The sequence below is a fragment of the Gorilla gorilla genome, chromosome 12 (assembly GCF_029281585.2).
Source record: "Gorilla gorilla gorilla isolate KB3781 chromosome 12, NHGRI_mGorGor1-v2.1_pri, whole genome shotgun sequence".
Taxonomy (NCBI): Eukaryota; Metazoa; Chordata; class Mammalia; order Primates; family Hominidae; genus Gorilla; species Gorilla gorilla.
In genome coordinates, this window is record NC_073236.2 from 90,828,150 (window position 1) to 90,844,350 (window position 16,201).

The 16,201-nt window shown below is 40.1% G+C and overlaps 1 protein-coding gene across 6 annotated transcripts in view; it reads left to right on the forward strand.

Annotated features, from left to right (window-relative positions):
- The window catches only part of FSHR (follicle stimulating hormone receptor), a 192,685-nt gene that overhangs the window by 132,686 nt on the left and 43,798 nt on the right, over window positions 1-16,201 (forward strand). For 4 of the 6 annotated variants that reach the window (XM_004029220.5, XM_004029221.5, XM_055378841.2 and 1 more), the window contains 2 exons: window positions 6,445-6,519; window positions 9,060-9,134. In XM_004029220.5, the coding sequence (XP_004029269.4) occupies window positions 6,445-6,519; window positions 9,060-9,134 (150 nt within the window). The remainder of the gene's footprint in view (window positions 1-6,444; window positions 6,520-9,059; window positions 9,135-16,201) is intronic. The other 2 variants (XM_055378840.2, XM_055378842.2) reach the window with 1 other exon arrangement.

The window sequence follows — 16,201 nt, forward strand, 5'->3', positions numbered from 1 at the left end:
TTGCAAGATAAGGGCAGTACTATTTACCATCTTATATGCTTTATACTTGCACAGAAAATGTACTAAAAGGTGCTTATTATACGAGTTGCTGCTTGGAACTTTGACTTACGTGTGCTGTTGGGGAAATTACTGAACTTCTGTGTGCCATCCTCTTCTGTAAAAGGGGCTAAGGATGGCACTTAGCTGACAAGGTTGTTGTGAGGATTAAGCAACTTAATAAATGTGAAGCACAGAAAAGTTGCCTGACACGTAAGTGCTTAATAAACGTTAGCTATTATGACTGTGATTTTTAGTCCCTTTCCTCACCTACTGAGGGAAACAAGGGAAATACATTATGTCAAATTTTAGATTACTTAAGGTTTAAATTAAGGTAAACCTAAAAATGAACACAATAGTTTGTTGTTGATGTATTTGAAACCAAGTGCATTTAATTCAAATTTCTGAATTAGGCTGAGCCGCTGAAGGTACTTTTATCTCTGTCTCATTTTGGGGATATCTGTAGGATGACTCTAGCAAAGACTTACCTTGCCCATGAGAAGGAAGCAGATCTGGGAAGACAAGACCGTCTCAGGCATGTCAGGAAAGGACAGCACCACTGGCTGTCATCGGAGGAGGTAAAAGGAGCCTTTTGGCAACATCCTCACCACACCCTGACATGTCCCACCTTGAACTGACCCTCTCCTAAAGGGAAAAGCATGCTTTTTAGGTTATGATTTCAGTGGTGGAGACAATCCATGTTGAGGCACATACATGCTCTACCTAATCTCCTTTATGCGGCCAGCAGACCAGATAGCCAATCTCACTATAGGATTTAGAAAGGGGCTGGGGTTCGGAATAATAACATAGCCTGGTTTAAGTATTTAAATGATTCTATAGGTGAGGTTAAGGGAATAACCTGAATTTCTCTAGGACCTTTGCCAGTAGAGTTTTCCCTCAGCACAGTGGTTGACTGTCACAAGGTCTCCCAGCTGTAGATGAATTTAGTCCCGAACTCCGCAAAGAGAGCTTTATGAACTTTTCTGGAACATATTTTCATGGGAATTATCACCTGCCTTCCTTTACATGACATATATGTATTACACATATTATAATTATATTATATGCATATTACACTTCAATATCACAAGGTATACAACATATGTTACCTATATAGTATGAATTACTATATGCACATACTCTATCTTGTTATATTGAAAAGCAATATACCAAAAGTTTATTTTTTCTAGTAACTAAAATGTACCCCATCAAATACAGATAGCACTAGTTAAGGAAAGCCTAGAATACTACTCTCACTGAGTTAGAGATGATTGATGAACCAAGGATCCATTTTATTCATCTTTAGATTCCCAGCACTGATCCCAGCGCCTGAAACACAGAAGCTCCTTAATCAAAATTCGTTGAACATTTGTTGAATTAGTTCTCCACTCTCTTAAAGATTCACTCCAAGTTTTCTGCTAAGAAGCTTCCCTCCTGTGCGAATACACAATTTGATTTGCAAATACTCTGTTTACTGCAAGTTTTCAGGAACACGGTTTTATTGTACAAAAGCAAAGGTGGAAAATCTTTTATAATCTTTCAAAGATAATTCATTCATTCAGCAAACATTTGACTGGGAGCAGGAATATTAAGATAAAGGGCAATGTCACTGTCCTCCAGCAGTTCTTAGCCTAGTGAGGGAAACAAAGCAGAATGCAAACCCAGTGCAATATGCAAGGGGCAGTAATAGAGGGTCTATGGAAATCCTCAACCACTGAGGACTCAGGGAAGGAAAACAGTCAACTGAATTTAGTTTGAGCTTATTAAAAACAAAAGAAAAATTTGATTCAGTGACTATTACAAATATTTTAATGCAATTGAGTCTCTTAATTTACTGAGTTAGGGAGAAATATTTTGGATATATTGGAGAAAACTGCTCTGTGAAGAGAAAGGCAGGGGAGGAGGGAAAAGATGGGAAAGACCCAGAGGGGGACTATATCTCCTCTATCAGAAAGAAAGTGAAAAAGAGGTTTCTGTGAGTTTTTGATTTCTTATTCTTTTATTTTTATTATTTATTTTATTCATTTCAGCGATATATTATTTACTCACCAAAATCTGGAGTTTAGGCACAGTCTCAGCTCACTGCAAACTCCTCCCAGGTTCAAGTGATTCTCCTGCCTCAACCTCCTGAGTAGCTGGGAGCACAGGCATGCACCACCACGCATGACTAATTTTGTATTTTTAGTAGAGGTCAGGCTTCACCATGTTGCTCAGGCTGGTCTCAAACTCCTGACCTCAGGTGATCCACCCATCTCAGCCTCCCAAAGCACTGGGATTACAGTCATAAGCCACTGTACCCAGCCCTTTTTTTTTGTTTAATTTTACTTTAAATTCTGGGATACATGATGTGCAGAACGTGCAAGTTTATTACACAGGTATACATGTGCCATCCTGTTCTCCAATTCATGTCATCGAAATCCTAGTGAGGCCTTTAACTACTGGTCACAGCTCTTCAGTTCTTTGTATCCAATAAATCAGTAACAACTCTACTCGGAATAAAACAGTTCGCACTTGTCAAATGAGTATCAGTTGTAATGGTGAACAAATTAATATGACTCTGTAAGAGGTTGAAACTTCATGCTGGAGCAGACCAAATTCTACATGCTTATTCGCTCCCTAAAGTCCCCAGTATTGGAAAACACCCTACCCCAACCCTCCATCAAATGTACTTGTGTATTTGAAGGAAAGGAATTTGATAATGGCTCTGAAACCCACACCAGAGAGAATGCCTTGATAACCCCTAGTACCTCATGGAAGCACATGTCCCTATCCTTCATACAAACATGGAATCTCATGTACAGAAGGGGCCTTAAAAGTCATCTTCCCTAATCCCCAGTCAGACACTCAGTGAACTCCTACAGTCACCAGTCCTCTCTCCTGTTTTATTTTCTGTGGGTGTTTTGTCAATTCAAGGACCTCAACTGATAGCCAGAGAACGCCTAGGGAGAGAGCTGTGACCCAGAGAGGCACGGATAAAGGTATCCAGATACTATCTGGTCAGCAGACCAAATATTTTTGTGTGTCACTTGCATGTTATACTCTGTATTAGTAAAATTCCCTGGAACAAAATCCTAAGTCATAGACAAGCTAGGCTGGGCTGTCATCTGCTGGACTTAGACATGTTGCCTGCAGAAAAGGGGGTAAAAGAATGCCACAAACTTCATCTCCTTCAGTTTAGTGATGATATTCATAGGCCTGAAGGTTTCTTTTCCTTAGTCTACCCTTTGATCCATGCATTCAACCAGTAATCATTTATTGGGCAATAACTACATATCAAATTATCACTAGATGCTAGAGATACAAAAACAGATGAATTAGACAATGAGCAAAAAAAGCAATGGTGGTGATTGCTTTAACTGAGAAATGAAAAAGATCTTGTGAGAAGCTAGACAATAGGAAAACTTCAGTGCTGGTAGAGTAAAGGAGGGCTTTTCAGAGGGAATGCAGATTTTTCTAAACCAACTACTTCATTCTCCTGGAGCTCCTCTATCACACTCTGCATATCCACCTATGAATATGTACATTGGGTCAAAAAGTCTGGTAGCATATTATTACTATTTCCCTAAAGAACCCTGCAGTACAAAGTATGACCAGCACCTGGGCTATTAGAAATGCAGGACCTCAGGCCCCAATCAAGACCTTCCCAATGAGAATCTGCATTCTAAAAAGATCTCCAGGTGATTCTCATGTGTGTTAGCATTTGAGAAGCGCTGTCCCAGAAGATGAGGAAAGGAGAGACTCATCTCTGAAAATTGTCTTCTGCAGAGCTTCTGTGCTTGAGGATGAAGGCTCCTTGCACTGTTCTGGAAAAGACTTGACAAATGATCTCATCGTATCCCCTTATTTTACAAAGAATCCAAGGCCCAGAGGGGTGCTCAATATGGCACGGGAGGCAGGGAGGGTAGAAGAAAGTGTGTGAGCCCTTCTGTCAGCCACAGTTGGTCCCTCATACAGGTGGGACCATTTATTAATGTGGAGACCAAAATACCAACCTCACAAGCATGTCAAAAGGATTACAGAGTATGTAGGTAAAGTGGCTGATAAACGGTAAACACCCAATAAATTATAATAGTAATAACTAGAGACAGAATTGGGTTAGATTGGAATAAGATGTCTAAATTTCTCAGTGAAGGACTTTTCCATGACTGTACCCTGTTCACCTGCCCCCAACCCTCATCTGGCCAAAGGCATCTCCCTACCCAACCCTAACACCTGGTACTGTCTTTGAAGTTGAGACCGTCAAATATGGACTACTTTCTGAAATCACTAATTTAGAAGTGTTTCTTTACTTTATTTGTTCTAATAATTTCTAGTTCTTTTTGAAAAACAAATCCAGATAAGGGAATTCTCAATATGCGAATTTCGGCAAGGACGTATGTCTCTACAAGTGGTGACCAAATGTACTGCTAACTGCTAGTGAACCTGGAAATAGCTTTTAGAGGAGATGGCCTTATTTGCATTTGAGCCCTTCCTGTTAGCTAGCCTTTTCCTGCATGCCTTATTCTCTACCTGTGCCATTCTTTCACTCTACTGCATTCAAATGAAGGCCTTCTTCTTCCATCCCTTTCCCCCTCCTTCTCAATTATGTACCTCTCAGAACTCCCTGTACTTACAGGATAAAGAATGAAATAATAAATGGCCAATAGCCAGCATGATGTTCATTCTCTCTCTCTCTCTCTCTCTATATATATATATATATAGAGAGAGAGAGAGAGAGAGAGAGAAAGAGAGAAAGACACATACCCCACCCTTATTTATGTTCAACTGTGCAAATGGTGAGGACTTTAATTTACCAAATAAATCATGAAAGATGTTATTATGGAATAAGAGGAGCTCTTCTCACATAATGTCTCCTCATTCATGGGGGCTTCTGAGAAATGGCCCTGCCACCACTGGGTTAACAAGCCACAGATGTCACCAGCCCCCTGGTCACAGATGCACCAGTCACAGATGCACCAGCAGACTGCTGCTGCTCACAGTCACACTTCCCCTCCACCGTGGGCCTTCTTTTTTCCCTCCCTTCCAGGCCTTTCTCTTGATCAAGAGCCTTTCTAGAACTCTTCCGCTAACTCCTAGGCCAGCAGACAGCACTTCTACCCCAGCCAGTTTGAATGCATGCTGCCTGTGAGATTTCCTGAGACACTCAGCTGCCGCATTAAAACTGCATAAGAGTCTTCCTCAGGAGGCCTAATAATAGCACATTTCATCTGTGAGACACTTTATAAATATTAACTGATTAAGCTGCCCTCTCTCCTCACAACCTCTGGGCTTCTGCCTAGTGGACTTCATTCTCTTCTGCCCTCAAATTACTCTGGGAGAAAAAAAGGCTGAGACCTGAGGAATCTTTTCTGTGTATTCTAGGCCAAGACATCATTAATGGCAATGGCCTTGCAACACCCTCCACCTAGGTAATGGCATGGAGTGGAAAGGGATTTAAATATATGTTTATTTTATTATTTTTCTTAATTTTTAAGTTCCAGGGTACATGTGCAGGAGTGCAGGTTTGTTACATAGGTAAATATGTGTCATGGTGGTTTGCTGCACCTATCAACCCATCACCTAGGTATTAAGCCCAGCATGCATGAGCTATTTTTCCTAATGCTCTCCCTCCCTCAATCCTACCCCCTGACAGGCCCCAGTGTGTGTTGTTCCCCTCCCTGTGTTCATGTGTTCTCATTGTTTAGCTCCCACTTATAAGTGAGAATATGCAGTGTTTGGCTTTCTGTTCCTACGTTGGACATTAATGGGACCAACAAACATGCGTATTTTAAAACAGACTGGATTGAAGTTCTCATCTCTCAAAGCCAGATTAGCAGAGAGAAGACAACTCCACGATCTAGGACAGTGTCACTGAACTACAGCCAATGGGTCAAATCCAGCCTGACACCTGTTTTTATGAATAAAGTTTTATTGGAACACAGGCTAATTCATTCATGTGTTACCTTTGGTTACATTTGGGCTACAATGTCAATTGGGCAGTTGTGATAGAGACCAAATACCACAGCAAGGGCAAAAAAGTATTTACTATCTAGCCCTGTGGAAAAAAAAAAAAAAAAAAAAATGTTTACTGACCCGTGGTCTAGGGAACTTAAATTTTGTTCTCATCCTGTATATTCCCTAAATATCTTTAAGCAAATCTCTTCCTTCCTGGACCTCACTTTCTACAACTATAGACTGGATAATCTCCAAGGTGAGCCACAGCCTTCGACTTATTCTCCTCTTGTTCTGTAAGTGTTAGCCTCTAGTATGTTAGTTTTGCCTCATTGCTGCAGCTGACTTCTTTAATGGCAGGAAAGGAGTTTTGTGTGTCTCGTGAATCCTCCCAGACACAAGGCTCTATGCTGAGCCCTAAAAATATTCAAGGAGTGTAACTGAACTGGCTTCACTTATATATTTTTTTCTCCACAGAGAGATCTCTCAGAATGATGTCTTGGAGGTGATAGAGGCAGATGTGTTCTCCAACCTTCCCAAATTACATGAAATGTAAGCAAGAAGCTTGGGGGATTTGCTCATGGCCATTCTTGAAAAAACCCTTAAAGTTCTTCTACATTCCTGGGAGGCCCTGACTCTGCCATGGCCTCAGATCCCTAGACTGTCATTATAAGATGTCAAAATCAGCCTAAAAGGCACTGTAATGTGTCTCTATCTGGTGACCCAGGGACCAGCTCAGAGCCTAGTCTCATCCTGTTGCCTGTCTGTCATCATTTTTTGCATCATAGACCCAAGAACTTTGCCCAGTGACTATGTGCAAGCACCTCTGTGTCATCCTTCCATTCAGAGTTATTCCAGTCAAAGCCCAAAATAAGTCCCACATGATGTAGTTGAAGTTGATTAGTCCTGGTCTGACTACTGGCCTATGCCATATATTCACCATGAAACCTTGGCCAAGATAGATAACTATCTGAGACTCAGTTTTCTCATCTGTAAAACTGGAATAATAAAATTACATATGTCATAGGATTACCCTGATGAATAAAGGAGATAAATGTCAATTAAATCTAGCATACTGACTGGCCTAGACTGTGTATGTTATAATGATCCTTGGTTCCTCTACTACTCCAGCCAAATTTACTTTCTCTTGTTGATGTTCCAGTTTTACATAATAGCGCTGCTCACACAGATCCACTTCTGTTTCATACCAGTTTATTATTACTATAAATTATTTCATAGAATCATAGAATGTCAAAGCCAGAAGAGACTTTAGAGACTGGTCAACAATTTATCAAAGTATATTCTGTGTATCACTAAAAACTCAGGGAATTATAAGGTATTTTTAAAAAGGAAAAGATTTATGGTCAAATAAGATTAGGAAATATTAGGTAAATAAAATTAGATAGGTTTGCCTCTTATAGGAAAACTTTTCAGAGTCTGTAATATGCTAATATGCATTTAGAATCTCCAAGAAGGATATTGTGTGTTTGTCAACTAATGTCACTGGAAAGTTTTCTTTAGAGATTGGTGATTACCATCTCACAAAATCCCCATGGAACACATTTAAGAAAGCCAATGAACTACCTCCTAATTTTACAGATGAAGAAGGAAAGGCACAGAGAAGTTGTAAGGCTTATCTAAGGTCATCTGTCCAAATCTACACGCAAATAAGAACTTGAACATTAATCTTTTGACTCTTTTGTATCTTTTTAACAAGGATGAATTTATTTTTATCATTTGCCAAATATCAGTAGGGAACAAATACACACACACACACATAGACACACAGGTGTGTGTGTGTGCATGCGCGTGTGTGTGAATTTCTTTAGTCTGTTCATTTGGCAATCCCCCCTCTCCCTTTTACTTCCTTCTACCCACTCTGCCTCCTACCTTCATTTTTCCTCGTTGCCTCTGCACTCCGCAACTGATGTTCACCCTCGCTCTCCCCATTACTTTCATGCTTCTTCCTTTCTTCTCTTTCCACTTGGTCTAGTTGGGAAGAACCCACAGACATTATCAGAGAAATGAACCAAAAGGCAGCTAGCCCTCTGAGCAAGGTCAAGCAGGCATCCCTTGAAACATTTCAATGGATAGTGAAGGTAGTGGTTTGGGTCTTTCATCTCTTCCTTGCATGAAGAGGTGCTCACCTCCATGTAGCACTGACTGTACTTAAAATGATTAATTGCCTGGTACGTAGATCTGGGTGGCTACAGGTTACAGCAACATTAAAGCTAATGAAACAGGGAGGAAGTAATTAACAGAGAGCATGTCTACAAATACACATTGATCCAGCAAGACAAGGAAAGGGCAGGCTCTCTGTGTTGGAATCCAAATGTGAACATGCTCACTTCCAGACTGTTGATCAAGACACAGCACAAGCCAAAATAGGGCAGAAGTCACCCCTTTCCATGAGCTCTGAGTGAGCAGCCTCAGTCTACTGCATAAAGGGAATCAATGGCCATTCCCAGCTACTGTATGCTTGGATTTCATGCTTAAAAGCAAAAAGATATCGATTGTTTTTCTCCCAACTTTCTTTTTCTTTGCCATTTCACTCTCTTTTCCTCCAATATCTTTTAGCCCCTCATTTTTTCCTTCCTTATCTTCTTTTAACCTTTTTTCTATTTTTCATTGCTCTTTCTCATTACTTTCATTCCTTTTTCTCTTGCCTCCCGACCAGACAAACACTCATTTCGCCATATTAGTCTCATTCCTAACCTCTTAGCCTCCTCCAATCCTGGGAGATTCTTACTGGTTAAAGATGCAGCTCTGCTCAGGGTGACGAGAACTCACCCAGCCAATGCTCTGTTTGCCTCCAGTAGACATGGCCCAGGTAATAAGAATGAAACAGCAGGGAGACAGGGTTAATATTTAGTTTGCACAGCTTAGTATGATAAAAGGCACTGCAGGCTCCCTCAATATTTATTGAAATGATGGATGGATGGATGGATGGATGGATGGATGGATGGATGGATGAATAGATGGGTGGATGAGTGGATGGGATGAATGATTTATTATGTACTCTGTAAAATGTGAAAAATACTACAGCATTCCTTACCATCAAGATCACTAGCATGTTTTTTCTTCTTTTACAGTAGAATTGAAAAGGCCAACAACCTGCTCTACATCAACCCTGAGGCCTTCCAGAACCTTCCCAACCTTCAATATCTGTAAGAACTCATGTAGTTTGGTACCCCCACTATGATTAAATAGTGCAAGCCTATTTTACTAAAAAGCCCACTTGATACTCTGGGGAGCAATTACTTTTGATCAAGGATGGTGGTGGGGGCAGAAGTGGAGGTGGAGAGATACTTGGTGATGGATTTTAGTTTAATGAGCAAATTCTACTAACGTAATTGTATCTTGTTTTCATTTGCAAAAACAGACATAAGAAATGCCATTTGCATTAATGGGACAGTCACATGGACCTCTTACAGAACTCAGTCATAATTTAGTGTTAATGAGATGCAGCCAAAATTTCTGCTAGCATTTAGCTTGTGACCTTGACTTCGAAGCCATTGTCTCTCTTATTCTGCGTATATGCATTTTTCCCTTGATAAATTACAGCATTTTATTTTGTTTATTTTGTATGTTTTGGTTAATAACACACATGGTATTTTATCAGCAGAGATTCCTAGTGTTTCAGCTGTATTCTTTGGGCCTGCCCCTATCAGCAAATGCACTGCTTCCTCCACTCAAATGGCTTTCAGATTAGCTGAGGGCTTGACAGAGCCATCAGTGTTATAATGGGACCCCACAAAATAACAGATAAGAATTTGGTCGCTGGAGTTAAACTTTCTGGGTTCATTTACCAGCTACTGATCATAGGTATGGACTTAACCTCGCATATTGTTTCCTCATCAAGAGAATGGAAATAATAATCCTTGCATATCTGTTATCTATTAGCATCATAATCATACATAACCAACCAACCACTACCCAAAGATAGAGGCTTAAAGCAACAACTACTTGTCACTTTTTACCTGTCTGTGAGTTGATCAGTGGAATGGTTCTGCTGATCTGGACTAGGTCTGCCTGACCTCAGCTAAGTTCATTCATACATCTATTGTTAATTGGCACATCAACTGGAGGTTGGCCACTCTGGATGGCCTCAATCGGGATGACTCAGCCCTCCTCTAAGAGGCACTCATTTCTAGCAGGGTAGCATAGTAGGCTTGTTTTCATGGTAGTCCCAGGGTTCTAAGAGAGACAGCTGAAGACTGCAAGCATTTTAAGGCCAAGATCCTGAACTAGCACACTATCTCTTCTGATGCATTCTATTAACGAAAACAATTCACTGAATCATCCAGATTCAAAAGGTGAAGATGCTACTTCTTGATGGGAAAAGCAGCAAAGTCACAACACAAGGCATAGGGAAGGATACAGAATTGAAGCCACTTTTTGAAGCCACTTTTGCAATCAGTTTAAAGTATTTAAACATTTTTGTACTGCGCCTCTGATAGTAGATGCTCAGTAAATATTAGCTATTAATGATATTATGATTCTGTGCCTAAATTTTCATTCATAAGAACTGGACTTAACAGGTATAATAAGAAACACTGGGCCATCATGTGCCTTAGCTCTCTGAATGAGAACTGAGGTAATAAAAGACTTAATAGAAGACAGTCCATATGACCTGGAACTTGTGCTCTCTGACAGGTACCCCAGAAAGGGTCTGAAAAAGAAACAAAGTCATCTGCTTCTAAGTTACTGTCAGAGGTAGGCTGGCTTCATGGGCACACAAGTGCAGTTGTATAGGGCTTTGTGCTCAGGAGGGCCCCCGCACTCAGAGGACTGCTGGGTTTCATTCTCTGCTGTTACCTTCTTGAAATGCTTAAACAAGAGGCTCTGCATTTTCATTTACACAGAATCCCACAAATTACGTAGCCAGTCCTGCTTAGAGGTTAGGGTTACGAGCTCTTCTACTTTCAGGCTTAGGAGTCTTGATCTCTAAGTTGATCATGTTTCTTAGGGATGGAATCTTTGCTATGCTCTCTGCAGAGGCTAACATGCCTAGGCACATAGCAGTAGAGGAAATACGTGACAACAGAAAAAGCATGAACCTCAGAATCAGAAAGTCTAGGTCTTCATCCTGACTCCATCATTCAATAGTTGAGAAATCTTGGGCCAATCACTGGACTTCTGAGAGACGCACATGGCTTATATGAACCTCAAAAAAGATTTAGATATGAAAATATTTTGTCAAATACGAAGTGCTCAAAAACATTAATAAATGTATTTGTAGAATAATTATTTCTGGTCAAATACTCAAGGTCTACCAGCCCATCCTCAGGAAAATTCTAGTAAGTTGTTGAATAATTATACTGCCGATTAAGACCTTCAGCTTTTACATACAAATGCTTGGCAAGGGTTCAAAAAGAGGAAGTTGGAGCATGCCTTTGCATTTAAATGAACAGAATGGAAAAGAAACTATATATGAAAAACTATGAATTCAGAAGGACTGGAATCCAAATAGAACATTGATATTTATTAGCTAGCTGGTTAATTACTTTCTCTAAACCTCAGTTTGCTTATCTATAGAGTGGCTGTAAAAACCAAATAAGATTATGCCTTTAATAAAAAAAAAAACTTTGCAAATTGTTTTTATATAAAAACTATAAAGAACTATAGAAATATAAAATTATTAGTGCCTGTTACCCAGTTAGTTTCCTTCATTCTTTCTTCCTTTCTCCCAACTCCATCTCTTCTTTCCAGATCCTTCTCTTCCTTTGTTTTGGAAAATGCCAGAGTGGAATATGGGGATCATAGAGCCTTCAGTGACAGAACAAATGATCTCTAGAACATGGAGAGGCATCCCCAGAGACACTTTCATTCATAAACTATCACATATGGTTAATGCAAAGCACTCCTGCCAAGGACAAACCCAAGAAGAAAACCAGCTCTTCACATAGATATCCCTAGCCCATGATAATAATAGCATATCTGAGAATGGTGGATTGGAAACAGGTAAATGAGAAATGAGGAATCATTGCAAAATTTGAAACCAAAGGATTCAGAATTTGACCTCATTATTGGCCCACATCTTGCAGCCAGCACCATTTGTTCTTATTAATGAGGACCCCCTTGGCCCTTCCCTTAGGAGATGAAGGCAGGGGAGATACTTGAACTTGTAAGGATGTGGGCATGGAAAGCACAGCTCCAGACAGAGGAAGGGAGAGAGGGAGAACATAGCAAAGGCTATGCCTTTGCCTCTGAAAAAGGCTGAAATCTGTGCCACCTGCCACTAAGTCCATCCTCCTCTTTGTGTCTTTCTGTCTCACTTTGGGGTGTTGAGTAGTCCTCAGTCCTGTATCAAGTTCACAAAAAGCTGGAGGTGACCAATTCCAGCCACATCTTTTTCTGAGAGAAGATTATTGTTCTCAGGGCATTTTAAACCTGCTTTCTAAGGAAAGAAAAGCACAAGAAAGGATTCAGAAGGGATTATGTCACTGTCGAGGGATTCTCCTTGATTGCTCTGAAAAATAACATATCATTTTCTTAGCCAGTTTGGGCTGCTCTAACAGACTACTGTAGCTTGTGTAGCTTAAACAATAAACATTTGTTTCTCATGGTCCTGGAGGCTAGAAGCCCAAGATCAGGATGCCAGCTGGCCAGTTCTTGGTAAGGGCCCTCTTCCTGGTTTACAGACAGCCATCTTCCCATTGTATCCTTACAATGTATATGTACATGGCCTTACCTTGGTGCATATACACAGAGAGAAAGAGAGATCCCATGTCTCTTCCTTTTTTTGTAAGGGCATTCATCCTATTGTGAGGGTCTTGCCCTGATGATCTTATCTAACTCTAATTACCTTCCAGAGGCTCCACCCTTAAATATCATCACATTGAGGGTTAGGTTCCAACATATAAATTTGGGGAGGACACAAACGTTCAATTCATTGCAGTTATATAATTCTACACTGTACAAAATGTTTCCACATCCACTGCTATGTAGATTTCCCATTAGGGAGTTGAGACCAAGAGTTGTCTATCTTAAGGCTTTGACTTATTGCCCAGGGTGGACCTTTCCCAGCTATGTACTCCTCCTCAGTGTATGGCAACTCTGCCCTCCAAAGGCACTTCTACCTGAAATAAATAAATAAACCATATATATATATATATATATATATATATATATATATATATATTCAGGGCTTTTAAATAAATAAATAAACCATATATATATGTGTGTGTATATATATATATATATATTCAGGGCTAAGACTCTAGCTCTTTGAAATATTTTCCAAACTGCTAAGAGGGATCACCTAAACTCATAGGTGGCCCTCTAAATCTGAAAGATTTTGTCAGGGAAACAAAACCTAATTAAGCTTCCACCTCACACTAGTTAGCTTGGGCTACCATAACAAAATATCATACGCTAAGTAAATTAAACAACAGAAATTTATTTCTGACAGTTCTAGAGGCTGGGAAGTCCAAGAGGTACTGGCCAATTTGGTTCCTGGCTTGCAGACAGCTGCCTTCTCCCTGTGTCCTCAAATAGTACCAAGAGTGAGAGTGAGAAAGTGGGGGTGGGGGGGAAGATAGAGAAAGAGAGAGAGAGGGAGAGAGAGGTAGAGAGAAAGGAGAAAGAGAGACTTGAGTGAGCAAGAGTGAGTTTCTGGTGTCTTATCTTATATAATGACAATAATCCTAACAGGTTTAGGGCCCTACACTTATGACCTCATTTAACCTTAATTACCTACCAGAAGTTCTATTTCCAAATACAGTTACAGTGGGGATCAGAGTTTTAACAATTGAGTTTTGAGAGGACACAGTTCAGTCCATAGCATATCTTCCATGCTTATTTTCATCTGAGCAGGAGTCCTAACAGCTTCGTGATCCAGCAGCCAGGTAGAGGTAGATGGCAACGATTTCAGATATTCTTTGGGATGATGAACTACTTGCTTCAAGACAAAAAACTCAAAATGGATGAAGGAATTCAGAGGGGACCAGTAGGATTGAGTTGTTGGTTTTGTTTCATTTTGTTTTTTTCTTAAGCCAGGATAAATGTTAATCATCACAGCCACTGAAGCAGGAGATTACAAGGGGTAGGGGTGAGTTGCTATTTGACTTGAATGTCCTAATTTCTGCACATGCGTACTTAAAAATGTTGTTCTGAAGTTCTCCCTGTTGATGCCATCTCATGCTGCTCATTTGATGGCACAGAATTCAAGACAACTAGAAATCAGTGCTCTTCATCAATGCCTTCATGCTTCACTGAGGAACCTTAAGTGGTTAGGAAAAAAAACTCATGAATAAAGAAATGCTCTTAACTTGAAGAATATGCATCAAAGGATTCATCTAGGTGGATTTTTTAAAGTCAATATTGTATTTACCGGCAATATTTCTTTCTTTACTGCTCTGCCTTCCTGGAGCTGACCTTTTGTGTACGAAAGATTGTCTATTGATCTGTAAATAAGGTTTACACAATATTTTCTTGCCTTTGCATCCTGTGAAAGTAATTCTCAGGCAGCTGGATGTTTCTCTTTGCTGCTCAATAAACCATAATTCCATTTTAGCAAACCTTTCACACAGTGCTGTAAGCCCCACCCCCATGCCCCACTGACAACCATCTTCCACTCAGATGTGGGCCTGTTAGACCTCCTTATGATGCCTGTTAATGGCTGCCATGACATCTGCTTTCTTCAGGTGGGAACAATTCCAGGAGATTCTTCACTGGGACTCCCCTCAGCAATCCAGGCTGTTTCTTTCCCAACCCTCAGCTAAGTCCGTCTCTCTCTTTTCTGTGTTTGTCCCTTAAATTTAATTTGGTAGGAGTATTAAAAGTAGCTTTTCTGGTTATAAAAGCTGAACTGCTTTTGGAGGTAGCACGGCAAAGGGACAGAGGGCAGGGAGTCAAGAGGCAGCTCAGAGTAACAAGGAAGCACAAAGAATCCAGTGCCACCTGTCTGGGCACAGGTCTCAGCTCCTTCCCTTATTAGCTGCATAAGCTTGTATAATTGGCTTAACTTTGCTTTCTGAAAAGTAGGAATCTTAACATTGCCTGCATCACCGAGTTGTGTTCATCGAGTTAAAACAAATGTTTAGACAAATGATCGACATTTAGAAAATTCACAACAAATGTTATCCATTCTTATTAAATTCCTGACCCTGCCATTTACTAGTTAAGGGTGCCCATGCAAAAGACTTCATCTCTTTGTACCTCAGCTCTCTCCTCTGCTTAAAAAAAAAGGAAAAGATAAAATTATAATAATTCCTACATTTTAAGACCAGTGTAGGATTAAATGAGATACTGATTGTAAAACTTCTGGTATATTATCCATTCACAATAAATGTTTCTGATTTGATGATGGTCATGATGATGGTGGTGACAGTAGTGATGGGGTCTCTTTTCCTTTCTGTTACTCCTAAGGTTTTGAAGCCTTCTTTAACTGCTTCTTTAGGACATCTACCACTCAGCATTCTATCATGGAAATACATCATTCATGTTTCTCAAAAGACAAAAGGAGCCTTCTTACAGAACCCCTGACATATCCAAAAAAGTCCTTCCAACAAGCAAAACTACATTATCCTGCACAATTCTGAAAGTTCTCAACCCTGCCTTTTATGTTTATTTTCAACACTAGTGGTCCACAAGCTCCCTTGCCATCCCTATTCAAAATAATTCCAGTTTTTTACACAAACAGCTGGTTGAATAATGCTTCCCATTTTTATGTTTATTTATAATCTAACACATCATCCTTTGTTGCATTTGAACCTCAACAATCCACATGGTAGGTGGGACACACAGCCATTTTACAGGAGATGTAAGCTGACTTGTCTATAGTACTTGGTTATAGGGCTCTTCTGACAGGAGGATGCAATGTCCCTACAGAATGAATCATTCTTATACTTTTCATGCTTAGCTATGTTTACTTCTCTATGATGGTGGAAAAAGAGCCATACTTGGGCTCATTTTTAGAAGTTATGGTAGCCATGTGCATGGTGGAAAGGCCTGGTGGCTCCCCATTTCTCCTCCATCCTTTTTGAAGTGAATTGGCCAATCAGTAAGAACTCATTCACTCAGCCAATCATTCAACAATCAATTACTGAGATCATAGTACACTCCAGGCTTTGTTGTAGCTATTAGTCTCTCCAACTAAAATGTAAGCTCTATAAGGGCAGAGGCTTCATCTGTCCTGTCAAACAATGTTGGATAATGTCAGGTGGTGATGGTGCTATGAAGAAAAATAAAGCAGGAAAAGTAGAGAGTCATGCTTTAGAAAACGTGGTTG